General features: G+C 35.8%; 1 protein-coding gene across 1 annotated transcript in view; it reads left to right on the top strand.

Annotated features, from left to right (window-relative positions):
* MTMR9 (myotubularin related protein 9) overlaps positions 1 to 22,800 on the top strand; it is a 107,573-nt gene extending 84,773 nt beyond the window's left edge. Inside the window, exon 10 of the mRNA XM_022594924.3 lies at positions 18,163 to 22,800. Within this exon, the coding sequence (XP_022450632.2) occupies positions 18,163 to 18,326 (164 nt within the window). The 3' untranslated portion in view covers positions 18,327 to 22,800. The remainder of the gene's footprint in view (positions 1 to 18,162) is intronic.
* The last annotated feature ends 430 nt before the right edge of the window (positions 22,801 to 23,230 follow it).

Raw genomic sequence — 23,230 nt, 5'->3', positions numbered from 1 at the left:
CTACCATGGACTTTAAGCAGTGTTTTTATGTCAAAGCATCCATGTTTAGAATTTCAAGTTCCACTTGTTCATTGCTGGTATGTAGGAAAATGAGTGACTTTTGAACATCAATCTTGTATCCTGCAACCTTGCTGTAAAAATTGCTTGTAAGTTCCACGTGTTTTGTTTCAGTCTTGTTGTTGTTGTCAATTCTTTCTTAATTTTTGCCTAGGTTATCATGTCAGCTCAAACTAAGACAGTTTTATTTCTTCCTTCTCAATCTGTATACCTCCTGTTTCATTTTCTTATCTTATTGTTTTAGCTAGGACTTCCAATATGATGTTGAAAAGTAGTGGTGTGATGAGGGACATTCTTGCTTGTTCCTGATCTTAGTGGGAAAGCTTCCAGTGTTTCACCAATAAGTATAATGTTAGCTGTAAGATTTTGTAGATGTTCTTTATCAATTTGAGAAAGTTCTCTGTCTGTTTGTTGAGAGATTTTATCATGAATAGGGGTTGGTCTTGTCAAATACTTTTTCTGAATCTGCTGATATTTTTATGTGACTTTTTCTTCTTCAGGTTGTTGATGTTATAAATTACATTAATTTTCAAGTGTTCAGCCAACCTTGCATACCCAGTAGATAATGGTTTTTTTAATATTTTTCTTTAAAATTTTAGGATTAAAAAAGTTCTTTGTTCTGCTGTTACCTGCCGTTTATTAGAAAATTTAATCTACTTATATGTAAAGTAATTGCTGATAAGACAGGACTTCTGCCATTTTGCAGTTTGTTTTCTGTATGTCTTACAGCTTTTTTTGTCCTCATTTCCTCCATTACTACTTTCTCTGTGTTTAGCTCATTATTTGGAGTGACAACTTTTGATTTCCTTATTTACTCATTTCCATTTCTATAGCTGTTTTCTTTGTGGTTACAATGACCATTACATATAGCAACCCAAGGTTATAACATTATAATTTGAATTGATATTAACTGAAATAGTGTACAAAAGCTCTATTCCTATGCAGCTCTCTCTCCTACCTTTTATGTTATTGATGTCACAAATTATCTTTATACACTGTATGCCCAATAATATAGATTTATAACTTTTTATGCCTTTGTTTTTTAAACCCTTTAGAAAATAAAAAGTTGGAGATACAAACCAAACACAATAATATTGATTTTTGTATCTACTCATTTTTTACACTTAACAAAGACATTTATTTCTGCATATGAGTTTAAGTTATTTTCCAGTGTTGTTTCATTTCACCATAAATGAATTCTTTCACTATTTCTTGTAGACCAGTCCTAGTGGTAACAAGCTCCCTGAGTTTTTTTTTTTTAATCTGGTTATATCTTAATTTCTCCCTGATTCTTGGAGGACAGTTTTTCTGAATATAGAAGTCTTAGTTGATGACTTTTTCGTTTCAACATTACAAATATATCATCCCATTGCCTTCTGGCCTCCCTGGATTCTGATGAGAGATCAGTTGATAATCTTATTGAGGATGATCCCTTGTATGTGTTAATTCTTTCACTGCTTTTAAGATTCCCTCATTGTGACTTTCAGTAGTTTGATTATGGTGTGTTTCGGTGTAGATCTCTTTGACTTTAAAGTACTTGGATGTTTTTGAGGTTTTTGGATTTGAAGATTCATGTCTTTCTTCAAATTTGGGAAGTTTTCAGCCCTTAGTTCTTCTAATAATCTTCCTGCTCCTTTCTCTCTTTTCTCTTTTTGTTTGACTCCTATAATCCATACGTTGGTTCACTTGATGGTGTCTTATAGGTCTCTTAGGCCTGTTCCTTTTCTTCATTCTTTTTTATTTTGTGTTCCCCATACTGGATTCTGAGGGCATTGTATACCACATTTGACTATACTGCTTAGACCCATTTACTGTATGGTATCCCATCAATCTGCTAGTTCTGAGTGGATAGAAGAGTAAGAGAAGGATCTGCAGCAAGTCCAGGACACAGTGCAGGCTGCATTGCCATTTACAGGTATAGTGATATTTGAGGTGCATATAGCAAATAGGAATGCTATATGGAGCCTCTGTCAAGTTCCAATAGGAGAGCGCAATCCAGAACCCTAGTATATTGGAGCAAAGCAAGGCTCTCTTCTCCAGACTACCATTCTCCCTTTGAGAAACAGCTTCGGGCTTGCTATTAAACCCTGGTTGAGATGGACCATAGATATCAAGAATTCATGCAAGCTGAGGCACCCGTAATGAACTGGGAGTTATCTGACTTACCAAGCTGTTAGGTTGGGCGTGTCCAGCACAATTCATCTTCAAGTGGAATGGTGTTGAGATGGGGCTTGAGCACTAGAAAGGTTCAAAAGGCTCTAGAAAGATGCATGAGCAGGTGTTTCAGATCCCTTTGACACCCATTTCTGCTGCATTACCTTAGCTCTCCTTTAGCCTACTGAACAATTCCTTATGACAGGTTAACAGAGGAGGAAAAATATTGGCCTATGAGGAGAAATTTTCCCAAGTATCAAGAGATATTTGCCCACTTTGCTGATATAGAGGTGGCCAGAAGTACAGATCTACATGGATTCATGGTCAGTGTCTAATGGTTTGGCTGGTTGGCCAGGGCGGATTTTAGAGAACAAGATTGAAACATCAGTGTCAAGGAAATCTGGGGAAGAAGTATTTAACTAGACCTCTGAGAATAGGCACAGAATAGGAGGATATTATTGTCCGATGTGAATGTTCACCGAAGGGCATCCACTGCAGAGGATGTTTCAGTAATCAGGTGGACAAATTGACACATTCTATGGATCATAGAACTTATGGATTGGTTGGCCTTTTTCTTCAGGCATCCTTGTTCTTACTTAATGGAAATAGATATAAAGTAGCCATGGTGTCGGAGGGAGGCTCTGCATAGACTCAGCAACATGGACTCCCTCTGATCAGTTGGGCACCACCACTCTGACTTCCTAACATATCAAGGACAAAATCTTACGCAGACCTCTTAGCATGACACCCTTGTCTGGGCAGCCCAGCCTGCCACCTGGTAACAGGTTGATTACCTTGTACCTCTTTTATAAGGAAGGGGAAGCAATTTGTCATCACTCAAATAGACATATATTCTGTATATAGATTTGCCTTCCTTGCCTGTAAATATTTCTGGCTGTCTCTGGATAGAATGTGTTATTTACTCTCATGGTATTGGTTATGTGTTGAACTGTGTTCCCCTCAAAATTCCCTTGAAGTCCTAACCCCCAAAATGAGATCTTATTTGGTAATAGGGTTATTGCAGTTGTAATTAGGTAGGTTAAGATGAGGTCATTAGTGTGGGACCTGACCCAATATGACTGGTGTCCTTATAAAAGGGGAAATTTGGACTCATACACATGCTTCTCGTCCCCAAAACTTTGAGATCTGCTTGTTAGCGATCTTATTTACCAAAGGAGGAGTATGCCCCCAAGGGACATAGCAGTAGTTTCACTGTTGGAAATTAAGACTTCCACCTGCCCATCCTGGGCTTCTCATGCCACTAAATAGGCAAAGTGTTTCACTCTTTGGTTGAAATGACTGATTTTGATTACCAAGGTAAAATTGAATTGTTATTATACAATGAGAGCAGAAAGGATTATGCCTGCAGACTAGTGAATTCTCTGGGCTATCTCTTATTCTGACAACATTCACTATTAAAACTTATTGAAAATTCGGGACTTCCCTGGTGCCCTAGTGGTTAAGATTCTGTGCTTCCAATGCAGGGGGTGCAGGTTCTACCCCTGGTCGGAGAATGAAGATCCCACATTCCGCACACGGCCAAAAATTAAAAATTAACAACAACAACAAAAAGGCAACAGATCTAACGATCAGATCTTCAGCTAAAGAACCCAATAGGTTGATGTTTGGTTTGAAGGTTAGGGTAACATGAAATTGGTTGTGGAAGAAGGAATTATAAATACCAACTGCAAACTCATGATCAGTTACAAAAGTGACAACTATAGCAAGTATGCATATTTTCTTCATTGATGTCTGTGTGTTCTCTCTCTCTCTTCTCCTTTCACCTTACTAGTCTAAACTGTTTATAGTAGTTAAAGTTTCAATTTCAGGTTTCAGGTCAGACTCTACTTAATTTTAAGGATAATTAATATTTCCTAGTAATGAATACCATGAGTGTTGCCCAGAGAGTGATACAATGAATATACAGTGATTTTCTGTCTCACCGTTTTAGGTAGAAGCTAACAGCATCTTTTCTTGTTTGAAGAATAGCTATATATTGTTAGATGAAAGGATAAAGTTGTTACTGCTGAATGGAAGGTCGACTACGTCTAGAAGGATGGACACAGATGCAGAATAGCCAAGGATAGACTGTGCTAGTTTATAAGATATTTCAGCTTCTAACCCCCTTGTGTTAGTCAGGTTTATCTGGAGAAACAAAAACAACATTTGTAAAGCGATTTGTCATAAGAACTTGGTTCACATGATTATAGAAGCTGAGAAGTCCTATGCTCTGTTGTCTGTAAGCTGGAGGCCCAAGAAGGCTGGGGGATAGTTCCAGTCTCAGTCTGAAGGCCTGAGAATGAAGAGAGCCGATGGTGTAAGTCTCAGCCTGAGGCCAGGAGAAGACACATGTCTAAGCTCAAGAGGTCAGGCAGAGAGAGTGAATCCTCCCTTTCCTCACCTTTTTGTTCCAGTTAGGCCCTCAACAGATTGGATGATGTCCACTCATATTAGGGAGGGCCATCTGCTTTACTCAGTCTGTCGACTCAAATACAATCTCATCTGGAAACACCCTCACAGGCACACCCAGAAATAATGTTTAACCAAGCATCTGAGCACCCCGTGGTGCTTTTGAAAGTAACTGTCAGTCACACACACCCTTATATATTCTGCTTTGTAATGTTGGAGATGAAACTCTTCAAGCCATGTTTCTGTCGATGGACAGTTGAGTTGTTTCCATCTTTTGGCTATTGTGAATGATACTGCAGTGAACATTGGTGTGGAAGTATCTGAGTCCTGGCTTTCAGTTCTCTTGGATATATACCTAGGAGTTATCAGCCAGGTCATGTGATACTCTTTATTAAACTTTTGAGCAATCCCCAAACCATTTTCCACAGCACCATCTTACGTTCCAACTACAAGTGCACTGGGGTTTCAGTTTCTCCACACCTGTGCTAACACTTATCTTCCTTTTCTGTTTGTTTGTTTCTGTTTTTTACTATAGCCATCCTAACTGGATGTGAAGTGGTATTTCGTTGTGGTAATAATTTGCATTTCTCTAATGACTAATGACTTTGAAAGTCTTTTCATGTACTTATTGACCATCTGTATATCTTCTTTGCAAAATTGTCTATTCAAGCCCTTTGTCCATATTTGAATTGGGTTGTTTGTCTTCTGTTGTTGAGTTGTAGGACTTCTGTATATATTCTGAATATTGAACTCTTATCAGATATATGATTTCAAACATTTTCCCCATTCTGTGGCTTGTCTTTTCATTCTCTTGATAGTGTCTTTTGATACACAAAGGTTTTTAATTTTGATGGTCAGATTTATCGATTTTTTCTTTTGTTGCCTGGTCTTTTGGTGTGATATCCAAGAAATTATTGCCAAGTTAAATGTCATTAAGATTTTGCACAGTTATCGTCTATGAGTTTTAAAGTTTTAGCTCTTAACTCCGGATTTGATTTATCAAAGATTGAACTTTTGTGTGTTGTGTAAGAGACGGGTCAGATTTATTCTTTTGCATGTGGATATTCAGTTTTTGTTCCACCACTTTTTGAAAAGACTGTCCTTTCCTCCCACTGTCTTGGTATCATTGTAAAACATCATTTGCCCATACATACAAGAATTTATTTCTGGGCTCTGTATTTGATTCAGTTTGTCTGTATTTTTGTCTTTAAGCCACAAAAATACTCTGGCGATTACTATAGCTTTGGGATAATTTTTAAAATGTGGAAGTGTGCGTCCTCCAACTTTGTTCTTCTTTTTCAAGATTGTTTTGACTATTTCGGGTCCCTTGACATTCCATATGATTTTTAGGATGGATTTTTCTATTTCTGCAAAAAGTTGCCATTTGGATTTTGATAGGATTATCTTGAATCTGTTGATAGATTTTCATCTTAACAGTATTAAGTCTTCCAGCAAATGGGATCTCTTTCTATTTATTTATATCTTCTTTAATTTCTTTCATCAGTGTTGTATCGTTATCAATGTAAAAATCTTTAGCCTCCTTGGTTAAATTTATTTCTAAGTATTTTTTCATTTTTATGCCATTGTAAATGGAATTGTTTTATTAAATTCATTTCAGATTGTTCATTGCCAATGTATAGAAATGCAACTAATTTTTGTGTGTTGAATTTGTATCCTGTAACTTTGCTGAATTCTTTTATTAGCTCTAACAGTCTTTTTGTTTAATCTTTAGAATTTCTACATATAAATTCATGTCATCTTCAAACACAGATCATTTTACTTCTTCCTTTCCAATCTGGATGCCTCTTATTTATTTGCTTACCTAATTGAAATGCTAGAATTTCCAGTAAAATGTTGAATAGCAGTGGTTAAAGTGAGCATCCTTGTCTTGTTCCTGATATTAGAGAGAGATCTTTCAGTCTTTCAACCTTAAGTATGATATTAGGTATGGATTTTTCATTAAAAGGGCATTGAGGAACTGCTGTCTATTCCTAACGTGTTGAATGTTTTTATCATGGAACTGTGTTAGATTTTGTCAGATGTCTTTGCTGTGTCAATTGAGATGATCGTGTGGTGTTTTCCCTTTTTCCTATTGATGTGATGTATTACACTGATTTTTTTATCCTAAGCCACCCTTGCATTCCTGGGATAAATCCCACTTAGTCATGATGTATAATCCTTTTAATATGCCGTTGGATTCAGTTTTTCAGTATCTATATACATAGATCTGTATATTTGCATCTATATATTTGCATCTATATACATAGGGAATCTGTAACTTTACTTTCTCATTATAACTTTATCTGGCTTGGTTTTCAGGGTAATGCTGACTTCATAAAATGTGTTAGGATGTATCCCTTTCTCTTCTATTTTTTGGAAGAGTTTGGAAGGGATTGGTATTAATTCTTTAAATGTTTGGAAGAATCCAACAGTGAAGCCATCTGCTTTAATGGGCAAATCCCTATTGACATATGATTTTGTGCATCTTTTCATATTCTTATTTTGCATCCGTATATTGTCTTTAGTGTGGTGTCTGTACAGATGTTTTCCTCATTTTTATTTGAGTTATTTTCTCATTTCTGAGTTTTAAGAGTTCTTTGTATATCTTGGATAAATTCCTTTATCAGATATATCTTTAAAAAATTTTTTTTGGATTATAGTTGATTTAAAATGTTGTGTTAGTTTCAGGTGTACAACAAAGTGAATCAGTTGTACATATATCCACCTTTTTTTAGATTCTTTTCCTATATAGGCCATAATAGACTACTGAGTAGAGTTCCCTGGGCTATACAGCAGGTTCTTATTAGTTATCTATTTTATATATAGTAGTGTGTATATGTCAATCCCAATATCCCAGTTTTATCCCTCTCTTCCTTTATCCCCTGGTAACCATAAGTTTGTTTTCTACATCTGTGACTCTGCCTCTGTTTTGTAAATAAGTTCATTTGTAGTATCAGATATATCTTTTGAAAATAATTCCTCCCCATCTGTGGCTTGTATTCTCATTTTCATGACTATGCATTTTGCACAGCAGCAGTTTTTGATTTTAATGAATTCCAGCTTATCAATCGTTTCTCTCATAGATCATGCCTTTGGTGTTGTAACTAAATTGTCACCCCCATATTCAAGTTTATCTAGGGTTTCTCCAGTGTATAGGTCTTCTACATCCTTGGTTAAGTTTATTCCTTGTATTTTATTTCTTTTTTCTGATGTGATTTTACTTTATTTAAAAAATTTTTTAAATCTTTATTGGAGTATAATTGCCTCATAGTACTTAGTTTCTGTTGTACAACAAAGTGAATCAGCCGTATGCATGCATATATCCCCATATCCCCTCCCTCTTGTGGGATTGGTTTTTACTTTCTCTTTCTGATGTGTTGTTAGTGTAAGGAAATGCAACAGGTTACTGTATATTAATCTTGTATCTTGCTACGCTTCTGAGTTCATTTACGGGTTCTAGCATTTTTGTGAGGCGATGTTAGGGTTCTCCATATAGAGTATCATGTCGTCTGCAGCTAGTTCCAGTTTTACCTCTTCCCTTCCAATTTGGATACGTTTTATTTCTTTTTCTTGACTGATTTCTGTGATTAGTACTTCCAATACTATGTTGAATAAACATGGTGAGAGTGGGCATCCGTGTCCTGTTCCTGATTTAGTGGGAAGGCTTTCAGATTTTCACCACTGAGTATTCATTTGGCTGGAGGTTTGCAGTAAATGACTTGTATTATGTTGAGATAGTAAATGACTTGTATTATGTTGAGATATTTCCCCCCTATACCCACTTTGGTGAGAGTTTTTTTTATCATGAATGGATGTTAAATTTTGTCAAGTGCTTTTTGTGCATCTGTTGAGAGGGTCATGTGTTTTTTATCTTTCATTTTGTTAATGTGGTGTATCACATTGATTGATTTGCATATGTTGAATCATCCTTGTGCCCCTGGAATGAATCCACCTTGATCATGGTGTATGATCCTTTTTATGTATTGTTAGATTAGGTTTGCTAATAGTTTGTTGAGGATTTTGCATCTATATTCATCAGAGATATTGGCCTGTAATTTTCTTTTTTGGTAGTGTCTTTGTCTGATTTTGGTATCAGGGTGATGGTGGCTTCACAGAATGAATTTGGGAGTGTTCCCTCCTCTTCAATTTTTGTAATAATTTGAGAAGAATATGTTTAAGTTCTGCTTTGTATGTTTGGTAGAATTCCCTAGTGAAACCTTCCAGTCCTGGACTTTGGTTTGGAGGGAGTTTTTTAAAATTACAGATTGTATTTCACTTCCAGTGGTCCGTCTATTCATATTATGTATTTCATCTTGACTCAGTTTTGGCAGACTGTATATTTCTAGAAACTTTTCCAAGTTGTCCAATTTGTTGGCATGTAACTGTTCATAGTATTCTCTTTTGATTTTATGTATTCCTGTGGTATTCATTGTTGTTTCTCCTCTTTCATTTCTTATTTTATTTGAGTCCTCCCTCTTTTCTTCTGGGTGAGCCTGGCTAGAGATTTGTCAATTTTGTTGGCCTTTTCAAAAAGCCAGCTCTTTGTTTTACTGATCTTTTCTATTGTTTTTCTGGAACTGTATTTAATTTAATTCCTCTCTGATCTTTATTATTTCCTCCCTTCTGCTGACTTTGGGTTTTGTTTTTCTTTTTCTATTCTTTCAGGTGGTAAATTAGGTTACTTATTTTGGGTTTTCCTTGTTTAGTGAGGAAGGCTGGTATTGCTGTGAACTTCCCTCATTGAACTTCTTCTGCTGCATCCCATAGATTTTGTAAGGTTATATTTCCATTTTTTTTGTCTTGAGGTATTTTCTGATTTATTCTTTGATTTCATCATTGACCCATAGGTTTTTTAGTAGCATGTTTTTTGCTCTCCATGTTCCTTCTTTTCTCATTTGTCTTTCTGTGGTGTATTTCTAGTTTCATACTGTTGTAGTCAAAAAAGATAATAATCTTTAAATAATCTTTAAATAATTTCTATCCTCTTAAATTTGTTGAGGTTTGTTTTGTGGCCTAGTATGTGGTCTATGTTAAAGAACATTCCATGCAGACTTGAAAAAATGCATATTCTGTTTTTTCTTTTTGTTTTTTTTTAATTGGATGTAATGTCCTGTAGATATCAACTAAGTCCAATTGTATTGTATCATTTAGGACCTCTGTTGCCTTTTTGATTTTCTATCTAGATGATCTATACATTGATGTCAGTGGGGTGCTAATGTCTCCTAATATTATTATATTCCTGACAATATCTCCCTTTCTCTGATAATATTTGTTTTATATATTTAAGTCCTCCCATGTTGGGTGCATGTATGTTAACAAGTATAATATCCTCTTCTTGTATTTATCCCATATCATTACATAATATGCTTCTTTTTTCTTGTTTTTTAATTGATTTTTATTGGAGTGTAGTTCTTTTTTTCTTTATGACCTTTTCTTAAAGTCTATCTTGTCTGATATGAGTATTGCTACCACTGCTTTCTTGTTGTTTCCATTTGCATGAAATATGTTTTTCCATTCCTCCCTTTCCATCTGTGTGTGTCTTTTGCCCTGAAGTTAGTCTCTTGTAGGCAGCCTATGGTAGGCTCTTGTTTTGTTATCCAACCTGCCACTTTAAGTCTTTTTATCAGAGCATTTAATCTTTTGACATTTAAAGTAATTATTGGTAGGTATGTATTTATTGTCATTTTAATCTTTGTTTTCCAGTTGTTTCTGTAGTTCTTTTTTGTTCATTCCTTCTTCTTTTTCCTTTTGTGGTTTAATGATTTTCTTTTGTACTATGCTTGAGTTCTTTTCTTTTTGGTTTTATGAATCTTTTGTATCTTTTTGATTTGAGGTTACGATGGAGTTCAAGTATGTTGACCCATAATTATATCTTCTTGCTTTACGCTGATAGTCATATATGTTCAAACACATTCTAAAAGATCTACATTATTATACTTCCCTCCCCCATATTTTGTGATTTTGATGTCCTATTTTATAGCTTCACACTTATCCTTTTGCGTTAATTGTGGTTATAACCATATTTACAAAATTCTTTTGATCTTCAGTCCTTTTATATATTTACGTTTCCTGTTGTGTTTTTCCCTTTCCTATAGATTCTTCTTTTCAATTTAGAGAAGACCCTTCAATATTTCTTTTAGGGTAGATATAATATTGCTGAATTATTTTAGTTTTTGCTTGTCTGAGAAATTCTTTCTCTCTCCTTCTGTTCTAAATGATAAATCTTGCTGGATAGAGTATCCTAGGCTTCAGATTTTTTCCCTTTCAGGACTTTGAATATATCATGCCACTCCCTTCTGGCCTGCAGACTTTCTGCAGAGAAACAGATGATAGCCATATGAAGGTTCCCTTGTAATTGACTCTTTATCTCTTGCTGACTTTAGAATTCTCTCTTTATCTTAAACTTTTGCCATTTTAATTATGACATGTCTTGATGTGGGTGTGTTTAGGTTCATCTTTTGGGACCCTCTCTGCTTCCTGTATTTGGACATGTTTCCTTCTTTTGGTTTGGGAAGTTTTAAGCCATAATTTCTTCAAATATATTTTCAATCCCCTTCTCTCTCTCCTACTTCTGGAACTCCTATTATGCTCTGTATTATTCCATAGATCTTACACGTTGCTCTCTCTCTTTTTTTATTGGTCTTTCTGTCTGCTCTTCTGATGGGGTGTTTTCCATTATTCTATCTTCCAGGTTACTTATTTGCTCTTCTGTGTCATTTAGTTTGCTTTTTATTGCTTCTAGATTGGTTTTTATCTCAGAAATTGAACTAATTTTGCTTGGTTCATCTTTGTAGTTTTTAGTTTCTTGTTACTGTGATCTGCATTTCTATCAATAGTCTTTCTTAAATCCTTTAGCATTTTTATTACCTCCTTTTTAATTTGGGATCTAGTAGACTGATGAGGTCTTTTTCATTATTCTTTCAGGGGATTTCTCTTGTTCTTTCAATTTCAAGTAGTTCCTCTGCTTTTTCATTTAACTTAAATTTCCCTTTCTCTATGAATTTAGGAGAAATAGTTATGTCCTGTGGACTCAAAGGGGTGTTTTTATGTTGGAGCATTCACGTATAGAATGTGTGTGTCCAGTATTATTGGTGCGAGGGCTGGTTTTGATTTGGATGCGAGCCGTGTCTTTCCTCAGGGCGTGCTAGCCATTGTACCCTTGATGGGGGTGTGATTGGTGTTGTGGTGTGTAGAGCCTGTGTTGGATGTGATACAGGGATTCCTCTTTGCTCTTTCATTGTCACTGCTCTGCCCTGGTTCCACCTGGATCACACCTCAGGTGCCCCAGTCTATCTCTGCATAGCTAGATCGAATCTTTGCACTGATCTCGTTTGAAGCTGTGGGGTGGATTGAATGGAGATGGGGTGTTCACCCCTTCAGATTGGGAAGTGTGGTGAGGCAGCAGGGCTCTCTCTGCCCTGATTGTTAGCAAACCAGTATGTGTGCACTCCTTGTGAGTAGAGCCTAGGCTTCTCCAGCCCTTCTGTCTGTCTTAGCAGATTTCCCAGAAGGCTAGGGGGCTTTTCTCTTCTGTGCAGGACTCTAGGTCTGGGATGCCCAGGTTTTGAGTCCAACTGCTCCCTCCCCATGGCAAGTGTCCACCATGTGGACCTTCTTTTCCATACAGATTTCTCCCAGGGGCACCAGTCCCAAACTGATGCCCATTTTTTTCCCCTTCCAACTAGGTTATGTGGAGATCTTTCTTGTAGCTTTAGTTGTATAGGAGTTCTTCTGCCACTTTCCAGTTACTTTTTTGTGAGAATTGTTCCACATGTAGATGTTTTTTTGATGTGTTTTTGGGGGGAGGTGAGCTTCATGTTCTCTTTCTCTGCCATTGTGATCCCCCTCTTAATGGTATTATGATATTCTTTTCTTATAGGAAATGTATTTAGTAGAGGTTTTGTTTCTGTGTAATATAAAAAGATTTTGATTAACTTAGTGCCTTAATAATATTAGACTGCATTTTGAAATTTTTATCTCTGAAAGACCATAACAGATACAACTTTATGGAATTCATGTATAATTTTTAATATTCATGATAACACTGTATATTCTGGTTGCAACTAGTAGCACTATTCCTTCCTTTTGTTTTCACACACACACACTGTATTTTATTTTTACAAGAGATAAATAAACTGACACCAAGCATTGTAAATGGGTGACCACAACAAAAGCAACAATGATTACAATTACCAAACACGATACACATTCATACTATGTCATAATATTGACATTCAGTCCAGTAATCCTCCACTGTAACATCTCCTTTACTTTGCAGTGAAAATTGATTCGTATATTTTTTGCCTCTGAGCCCTTCTGGGATTTTTTTTATTCAAACAAAGTCACAAAAATTATAATCAACCTCATCAGTTCACTCAGTCCCATGTAATTATTTTTTTTCATATTGATCTTTGTTAGCACTTTTATGAATTCATCAGTTTTTCATTAGAGTTCTGAAAATGCTTATTCATTCAGTTCAGCAGTATAGTCAGTTACCAGAAACCTGTACTTGTCAGAGTCTTTTCCATGAATTCCCTGAACATGAAACCCTTTTATAGGGACATTTTTGCAAAAGCATCAGAGTACACCCAGAACTGTCTATAAATGACAAAAGACTTAAAAATGACCACGGTTAAAGATTTGATGAAAGTTCATAATAATGCAGTTGACAAGGAAATTTAGTTATTTCTGAGATATACATTTTAAGGTAATAACTAGAATTATGATTTTTAACATTATACCAGAACATATAAGATTTTTAGAAATTTCATGTAATGTCTGAAACATTTATATTAACATATTTCCATACAAATAAAGAAAGTTTAGTATTAGTTGTCTTTTTGTTTGTTTGTTTTATTATACTGCAGGCTCTTATTAGTCATCAATTTTATACACATCAGTGTATACACGTAAATCCAAATCTCCCAATTCAGCACACCACCATCCCCACCCCACCACGGTTTTGCCCCCTTGGTGTCCATATGTTTGTTCTCTACATCTGTATCTCAACTTCTGCCCTGCAAACCGGTTCATCTGTACCATTTTTCTAGGTTCCACATACATGCTTTAATATACGATATTTGTTTTTCTCTTACTTCACTCTGTATGACAGTCTCTAGATCCATCCACATCTCAACAAATGACTCAATTTTGTGCCTTTTTATGGCTGAGTAATATTCCATTGTATATATGTACCACAACTTCTTTATCCATTCGTCTGTCGATGGGCACTTAGGTTGCTTCCATGACCTGGCTATTGTAAATAGTGCTGCAATGAACATTGGGGTGCATGTGTCTTTGTGAATTATGGTTTTCTCTGCGTATATGCCCAGTAGTGGGACTGCTGGATCATATGGTAATTCTATTTTTAGTTTTTAAAGGAACCTCCGTACTGTTCTCCATAGTGGCTGTATCAATTTATATTCCCACCAACAGTGCAAGAGGGTTCCCTTTTCTCCACACCCTTTCCAGCATTTGTTGTTTGTAGATTTTCTTATGATGCCCATTCTAACTGGTGTGAGGTGATACCTCACTGTAGTTTTGATTTGCATTTCTCTAATAATTAGTGACGTTGAGCCGTTTTTCGTGTGCTTCTTGGCCATCTGTATGTCTTCTTTGGAGAAATGTCTATTTAGGTCGCCTGCCCAGTTTTGGATTGAGTTGTTTATTTCTTTAATATTGAGCTGCATGAGCTGTTTATATATTTTGGGGATTAATCCTTTGTCCCTTAATTCGTTTGCAAATATTTTCTCCCATTCTGAGGGTTGTCTTTTCGTCTTGTTTATGCTTTCCTTTGCTGTGCAAAAGCTTTGAAGTTTCATTAGGTCCCATTTGTTTATTTTTGTTTTTATTTCCATTTCTCTAGGAGGTGGGTCAAAAAGGATCTTGCTGTGATTTATGTCAAAGAGTGTTCTTCCTGTGTTTCTGCTAAGAGTTTTATAGTGTCTGGTCTGACATTTAGGGCTTGAATCCATTTTGAGTATATTTTTGTGTATGGTGTTCGGGAGTTCTCTAATTTCATTCTTTTACATGTAGCTGTCCAGTTTTCCCAGCACCACTTATTGAAGAGACTGTCTTTTCTCCATTGTATATCTTTGCCTCCTTTGTCATAGATTAGTTGACCATAGGTACGTGGGTTTATCTCTGGGCTTTGTATCTTGTTCCATTGATCTATATTTCTGTTTTTGTGCCAGTACCATATTTTCTTGATTACTGTAGCTTTGTAGTATAGTCTGAAGTCAGGGAGTCTGATTCCTCCAGCTCTGTTTTTTTTCCCTTAAGACTGCTTTGGCTCTTCGGGGTCTTTTGTTTCTCCATATAAATTTTAAGATGATTTTTTCTAGTTCTGTAAAAAATGCCATTGGTAATTTGATAGGGATTGCATTGAATCTGTAGATTGCTTTGGGTAGTATAGTCATTTTCACAATATTGATTCTTCCAATCCGAGAACATGGTATATCTCTCCATCTGTTTGTATCATCTTTAATTTCTTTCATCAGTGTATTATAGTTTTCTGCATACAGGTCTTTTGTCTCCTCAGGTAGGTTTATTCCTAAATATTTTATTCTTTTTGTTGCAGTGGTAAATGGGAGTGTTTCCATAATTTCTCTTTCAGATTTTTCATCATTAGTGTATAGGAATGCAAGAGATTTCTGTGCATTAATTTTGTATCCTGCAACTTTACCAAATTCATTGATTAGCTCTAGTAGTTTTCTGGTGGCCTTTTTACGATTCTCTATGTATAGTATCATGTCATCTGCAAACAGTGACAGTTTTATTTCTTCTTTTCCCATTTGTATTTCTTTTTCTTCTCTGATTGCCATGGCTAGGACTTCCAAAACTATGTTGAATTATAATGGTGACAGTGGACATCCTTGTCTTGATCCTGATCTTAGAGGAAATGCTTTCAGTTTTTCACCCTTGAGAATGATGTTTGCTCTGGGTTTGTCATATATGGCCTTTATTATGTTGAGGTAGGTTCCCTCTATGCCCACCTTCTGGAGAGTTTTTATCATAAATGGGTGTTGAAGTTTGTCAAAAGCTTTTTCTGTATCTATTGAGATGATCATATGGTTTTTCTCCTTTGGTTTGTTAATATGGTGTATCACATTGATTGATTTGCATATACTGAAGAATCCTGGCATCCCTGGGATAAATCCTACTTGATCGTGGTGTTTGATCCTTTTAATGTGTTGTTGGATTCTGTTTGCCAGTATTGTTTTGAGGATTTTTGCATCTATATTCCTCAGTGATATTGGTCTGTAATTTTCTTTTTTTGTAGTATCTTTGTCTGGTTTGGGTATCAGGGTGATGGTGGCCTCATAGAATGAGTTTGGGAGTGTTCCATCCTCTGCAATATTTTGGAAGAGTTTGAGAGGGATGGGTGTTAGCTCTTCTCTAAATGTTTGATAGAATTCACCTGTGAAGCCATCTGGTCCCTGACTTTTGTTTGTTGGAAGATTTTTTTGTGTGTGTGGTACGTGGGCCTCACCGCTGCGGCCCCTCCGCCGTGCAGCACAGGCCCCGGACGCGCAGGCCCAGCAGCCACAGCCCACGGGCCCAGCCACTCCGTGGCACGTGGCACCCTCCCAGACCGGGGCTTGAATCCGCATCCCCTGCATCGGCAGGCGGACCCCCAACCACTGCGCCACCAGGGAAGCCCTATTGGAAGATTTTTAATCACAGTTTTAATTTCATTACTTGTGATTGGTCTGTTCATGTTTTCTGTTTCTTCCTGGTTCAGTCTTGGAAGGTTATACCTTTCTAAGAATTTGTCCATTTCTTCCAGGTTGTCCATTTTATTGGCATAGTGTTCCTTATAGTAGTCTCTTAGGATGCTTTGTATTTCTGCGATGTCTGTTGTAACTTTTCCTTTTTCATTTCTAATTTTATTGATTTGAGGCCTCTCCCTCTTTTTCTTGATGAGTCTGGTTAATGGTTTATCAATTTCGTTTATCTTGTAAAATAACCAGCTTTTAGTTTTATTGATCTTTGCTATTGTTTTCTTTGTTTCTATTTCATTTATTTCTGTTCTGATCTTTATGATTTCTTTCTTTCTGCTAACTTTGGGTTTTGTTTGTTCTTCTTTCTCTAGTTCCTTTAGGTGTAAGGTTACATTGTTTACTTGAGATTTTTCTTGTTTTTGAGGTAGGCTTTTATAGCTATAAACTCCCCTCTTAGAACTGCTTTTGCTGCATCCCATAGGTTTTGGATCATCGTCTTTTCATCGTCATTTGTCTCTAGGTATTTTTTGATTTCTTCAGTGATCTCTTGGTTATTTAGTAACATATTGTTTAGCTTCCATGTGTTTGTGTTTTTTACAGTTTTTTCCCTGTAATTCATTTCTAATCTCATAGCGTTGTGTCAGAAAAGATGCTTGATATGATTTCAATTTCCTTAAATTTACTGAGGCTTGATTTGTGACCCAAGATGTGATCTATCCTGGAGAATGTTCCATGCACACTTGAGAAGAAAGTGTAATCTGCTGTTTCTGCATGGAATGTCCTATAAATATAAATTAAGTCTATCTGGTTTATTGTGTCATTTAAAGGTTCTGTTTCCATATGTATTTTCATTTTGGATGATCTCTACATTGGTGTAAGTGAGAAGTCCCCCACTATTATTGTGTTACTGTCGATTTCCTCTTTTATAGCTGTTAGCAGTTGCCTTATGTATTGAGGTGCTCCTATGTTGGGTGCATATAGATTTATAATTGTTATATCTTCTTCTTGGATTGACCCCTTGATCATTATGTAGTGTCCTTCCTTGTGTCTTGTAACATTCTTTACTTTACAGTCTATTTTATGTGATATGAGTATAGCTACTCCAGCTTTCTTTTGATTTCCATTTGCATGGAATATCTTTTTCCATCCCCTCACTTTCAGTCTGTATGTGTCCCTAGGTCTGAAGTGGGTCTCTTGTAGACAGCATATATACGGGTCTTGTTTTTGTATCCATTCGGCAAGCCTGTGTGTTTTGGTTGGAGCATTTAATCCATTCATGCTTAAGGTAATTATCAATATGTATGTTCCTATGACCATTTTCTTAATTGTTTTGGCTTCCTTTTTCATAGATCCTTTTCTTCTCTTGTATTTCCCACTAAGAGAAGTTCCTTTACCATGTGTTGTAGAGGTGGTTTGGTGGTGCTGAATTCTCTTAGCTTTTGCTTGTCTGTAAAGCTTTTGATTTCTCCATCGAATCTGAATGAGATCCTTGCTGGGTAGAGTAATCTTGGTTGTAGGTTCTTCCCTTTCATCACTTGAAGTATGTCATGCCACTCCCTTCTGGCTTGTAGAGTTTCTGCTGAGAAATCAGCTGTTAACCTTATGGGGGTTCCCTCATAGTGACTTCTTGAATACTGTACTCAATTGTACTCTTTCAATACCTCAAGATTGTTGTATATTTTAGAGTATAATAAAACACAGTTGTGAATTGTGAAAAAATGAGAAGGATTATAATGCATGGGATTATATATTAACCACAGTTATAATGCTAATCCGTTGTATCTTTTTCCCTTCTGTTTTCCTTTTGTGGATTCAATAGGTATTTTTCTGCGTTGGAACAGATCTTCCAAGTATTTGGATGAAGCATATGAAGAAATGGTTAACATCATTGAATATAACAAGGAATTACAAGCAAAAGTAAATATCCTTAGGCGGCAGTTGGCAGAACTGGAGACTGAAGATGGGATGCAGGAGAGTCCCTGAATTCCAGATTCCCTGCAGCCCTTGGAGGACCGTCAGGACTGGTATCTCATCTCTCTCTCCCTTGCCCTTCAGTTCACTTTCACACAGTAGCCTTAAACTTAAGGCTTTAGATGTGAGAACCTTCTAATATAATGGACTCCTCAAAACTTTATGAATGGAACTTACTATAATTATTCATGTTTCACGTGGCCTGTTAGGCCTCTTCACTTTGGGAGCAGGAAGGAGGTGCTAGTCATTTTATTTTACATGAAACAAGTGACCTATTTAATGCCATTTGTGTTATATGCCATTTCACCCTAAGCTTTTCTCTGCATCCACTTTCCAAACAGTGCTCCAGACCAGTCAAGGATGTGATTAATCTCTTAGGGAATATCTGTTAGTTTAAAAAAAGGATCAGACTTTGAAGCACTCCAAATATAGAAATATTTTTCAAACCTGAAATGGTTGATAAATGAAGAATTTTGTGTTTAACATACCATTTCCAATATCTTTGCCACATAAAAAAGCCATTCTCTGTAAAACAGTTTTGGACTGACAGAGCTGAATTCATCCTCATTCTGATTTGTCAAGAAAACAAAAGCTGAATATTTATTCAAGGTAAATTATTTTTACGTAAAGGGCAACAGCTATAGTTCTCTGATATTTACATTAAGAAGAAGTAAATTTATTGTAACAGATACTAAAATATGTGCAATATAGAAATAAAGTAGGAATTTGTTACTGATAAGGTATCTTTAGTGTTGAATTGGTTTTTCAGGGTTTTGACACACATGTTAAATGTGTGTCAAATGCTGGATGTAATGTTAAACCATCATTTAGAATAGATGTTAATTTGTTATGATTAAGCTACAAATACGGTTTCCTTAAACCAGAGATGCACTGCCCTTGTCTGAAGTTCTTATTGCACTGGTTTATGTATGGATATATGTGTTTTATTATGTTTTGTTTTATTTTTAAATATTCTAAGAGTTCACTAATACTAAGGTTAAAATTTTCTTATTGTCTTGAGCCTTTTGAACATTTATCTTGATTCTGCTGATTTGTCCATTATATGTTAGGCAAATAATAATTTAAGTGGAGGTGAAAGTTTATGAACGTGATGCAGCTATGTTTTAAACTTCAGAAGCCAATTTGAAATGTTTCAATGTTACAGAAACAATGACGACTATATTTATGTGCTATGCTGGTTTATGCCTGTAATTCTAAAATTTGTGGTTTGGTGCTTTCCTTATACATTTTTGTTTTGTGGCACAGGTCGTTTTAACAGATACTGTCAATTCTAGTTTTCCTTTAAAAGGATAGTTGAAGGGCAATCTTTAATACCGTTTCTATCCCATCTATATATAACCATTTCATTGTAAAACACAGCAAAACTGAACCCTGCTTTAGGGCTATGTATTGAGTTAAAATTTTAATTCTTCAAAATCAACTGTAGCAAAATCTATGGCCACATTCAGAAGCCTTAAAAAGTGGCAAATACTTTCTATCTCCAGCTGCCCAAACTTTTTTTTTTTCTGTTTCCTCAGACTTTTAGCAAAAGGCTAGACAGCAATCCACACAGCTCTCTTTTGGTAAATTTGTCTGCTTTCTCCTCTAAGCCCAGTTTTATTTGTGACCTGTTTTGTTGGCTATAGTTATGAATCTTGGGGCCTTAAAGCCCTCACCTAAAGGCTAATAAGGCAAGGAGCAAAGAAGGTGTACTTTCTTGCTGTAGATATCTGTGTGTTGTGTGAAATGTCTGTATTAATTTTTTAAAAGAGGAAACACCCCAGCATTTTATGGATCCTCAAAATTGAAGAAGGCACCTTTTTCTTCTCAGTTAACGGCCCCATAAGGAAAACCATATAGAGATTTTCTTTTAGTGATTCTTTAGAAGTGACTCTCACTGGTAGTATTAATTGGCCATAAGGCTTCTGTGGGTGGAAACTTTGGAGGGATTTTTTATTAGCTTTGGTCACGGAGAAATTGTATGCCATCAACTTATAATTGTCTTCCTGATGAACATTTTATATGTGAGCCAGAGTACAGTAATAGCATAGTGTTTCAATTTCTTTTTTTCTCTTATTGAGACAGCAATCATAAGCTGTTTGGACAAGTTTGTGTTTTAGTGTTAATTTATAATTAGGGATTGTCCAAACCTCAGTTCTGTTTACAGGGTGTAAAAACAAACTTTGGTATCAATGCAATTTCAAAGGGGTCATCTAATAAGACAAATACTAAGGTTTCCACAAACCTGAGAACTCTGTCAAAGACAAGTGCTTTATCAATATAATTTGAAGAGGGTTTTTAGTAATACTATTAAGTTACTCATCCCTTGGATGAAAAGAATACAGTGGATATACTTATGAGAAGCTACTTATTAAAGGTTAAGTTTGGAGAATTGTCTTTGATAAATATGGCTTTAAAAACTTCAATGAAAAGAATGATGGCCAAATTAGTGAGCATGCAGATTACCCCATTACAAGCCAATAATAAAGTGAGATATAATGAAGTTCATGTACATTATTGTGAAGGCTGGTTTACATTTTTGGAATGCAAAAAGTAAGCCCCACAAAGAATATTTTTAAAATATTACTACAGTACAGGGATCCTTAGATTTAAATTAATAATTTTTTAAAAATCAGAAGAACATAGTTTGTTATATAAAAATGCTGAAACTTTTTGGGTGGTCTAAGACTTTTCAGTAGTTTGAAATTTTTCATTTTGATTTTATTAAATGGGAAGAAAACAAGCAGAAATTATAAAACCTTATAGATTTAAGACACCTATAAATTTGTTTTATTTGTAAGAAAACTTAGGCCTTTGAAGCAAGTTTTTAAAGTGATTTTTGGGAAAACTTTGGAAGAGAATAGATAGTCATTTAAGATCCGTATGGAGAATTTAAAAACTTTTCTTTGAATTCTAAAGCCTGATTTTGTAGAGGTGATATGTCACTGCTTTTCATTTTAAAGGATGAAAATTTAGTCTTTGATTCAGTCAGTATTTATGTTAAATAAAAAAGTCAATATATGGAAAAGATTTGACCAGTAATTGTCTCTTGAAGTGAAAAACGGGGAATATTTTGCTGCATTTAAAAATAATCTGCTTAAAGATATAACTCTTAAAGTTATCTGGTTTCAAGATCAGTTTTGTTTTTTTTTTTGTTTTTTTTTTTTGTGGTACGCAGGCCTCTCACTGCTGTGGTCTCTCCCGCTGCAGAGCACAGGCTCCAGACACGCAGGCCCAGCGGCCACGGCCCACGGGCCCAGCTCCCCCGCGGCATGTGGGATCCTCCCGGACTGGGGCATGAACCCACGTCCCCTGCATTGGAAGGTGGACCCTCAACCACTGCGCCACCAGGGAAGCCCCCAGATTAGCTGTTTTAATTGTCAGTCTTAACTGAGTCATCAGGTTCACTTACTATCAGACCTTAACCTGAGACACAGTTTTGGTATTTACCCATATCCAGATTTAATGAATTAAAACAACATAAATCTACTAGGAGCACTTTATCAGAGAGGTATTTCCTGGACAAAAATGGGCAATATTTAGAACAGTTAGTCCCCTGGTTCTGGAAGCTTTGAAATTTATGAATGAAGTCATTCATTCAGTACCTCTGATACAGGTTTATCGTATACCTCAGGACAACAGAGATTAATTATTTCTTATTCTTTAACATGGCTCAGATCTTTCCCCTCCAGAGCTGGTACAATATGTTATTATAGGTAGTATTTTTGTGTAATTCACCATCTTAACAAAAAACAGTAAAAGACTGGTTTCTACATTAATATCTATTCTCAGATGGTATGAAATGCTAATTTTTGTTTTCTTGAATAAAACGACTTCTGCCTTCACTCAGTCCTTATAATCTAGTGTCCACAGCATTTTCTTCCTTTAAACCAAAAGCCCAGAAGAGACCATCTGAAACTCTAGGGCTAGGTTTTAGAAAGTCTGAACTTGTAATCTAAATTCCCTTTAAAATAAACTAATGTCCTATTTTTGAACTGCAGTGCAGAACTGTAGTTTCTGCTTAATTAATGAAAAATAACGGGGCTCACTGCAGACACTCCATTGTCGTGGAAAATACTTCATGATGAGAGCTTACTGTCTTCTATGGCCATTCTGTTTATCTGTGAGTATACAGATTAAATATATTTGTGATTTGTAATAAAAACAAGTTGTGCAACACTGTGTCTCTCTGCCCAAGACATTTGCTTCACTTTTTCAAATGCATGTATTTTTGGAGAGGTGGATTATTCTACACAAACACACCCTGAGTTCTGCTTTTTAGAATCCTTATAGATCTATTATCATCTACACTGACAGTGTTGTGCTTGCACAACTTAGTTATTTTAAAAAATAAATTAAAAAAGAGTATGTATTTCTTCAGTAGCCATGCATTTGAATTGTACTCTTGATATATTTGAATGTGACTCTTGGATTTAAGTGCACTATTATTCATGTCTTACACAATAAAACTGCACTGTATGGCAAATGTGTCTGTAATGTATGCTTTGCTAAAACCTCAAAGTGCTGTAATGTACAGGTTTCTACATGATGAACCTGTCAGCATATAGGGGAAATCCTGAACTTCTGTTAAGTCTGCGTAACATTTTAATATTATTTGTAATGTTCCCTTAAATGGTAAGTTCACTTATGTCCTAAGACTGGAATCATTTATCTTGAGTTGGCTGCTTTGTCAAGCTTGGTTTACTGAATCAAACAAATGTGTCGAACATGGTACTGTTATCTTAGTGTATAAGATTTATGTGTCATGTTCTCCCTCTGCCTCGGAGGACTGTTGCACAGATGCTAGTGTTAAATATCTATAGACAATGGTAATAAACTTTGAATACATTCAAATGCAGTAAATTAAATCTATAGGCTGACTTATTTTCAAATATTTGTGAAGGTTTTGGCAGTGT

Source organism: Delphinapterus leucas, chromosome 6, assembly GCF_059928025.1.
Source record: "Delphinapterus leucas isolate spDelLeu-1000000601 "Yukka" chromosome 6, BTC_Dleu_Yukka2, whole genome shotgun sequence".
Taxonomy (NCBI): Eukaryota; Metazoa; Chordata; class Mammalia; order Artiodactyla; family Monodontidae; genus Delphinapterus; species Delphinapterus leucas.
Note: the sequence above shows the minus strand (reverse complement) of the source record. Positions and strands in the feature narration are given on the sequence as shown.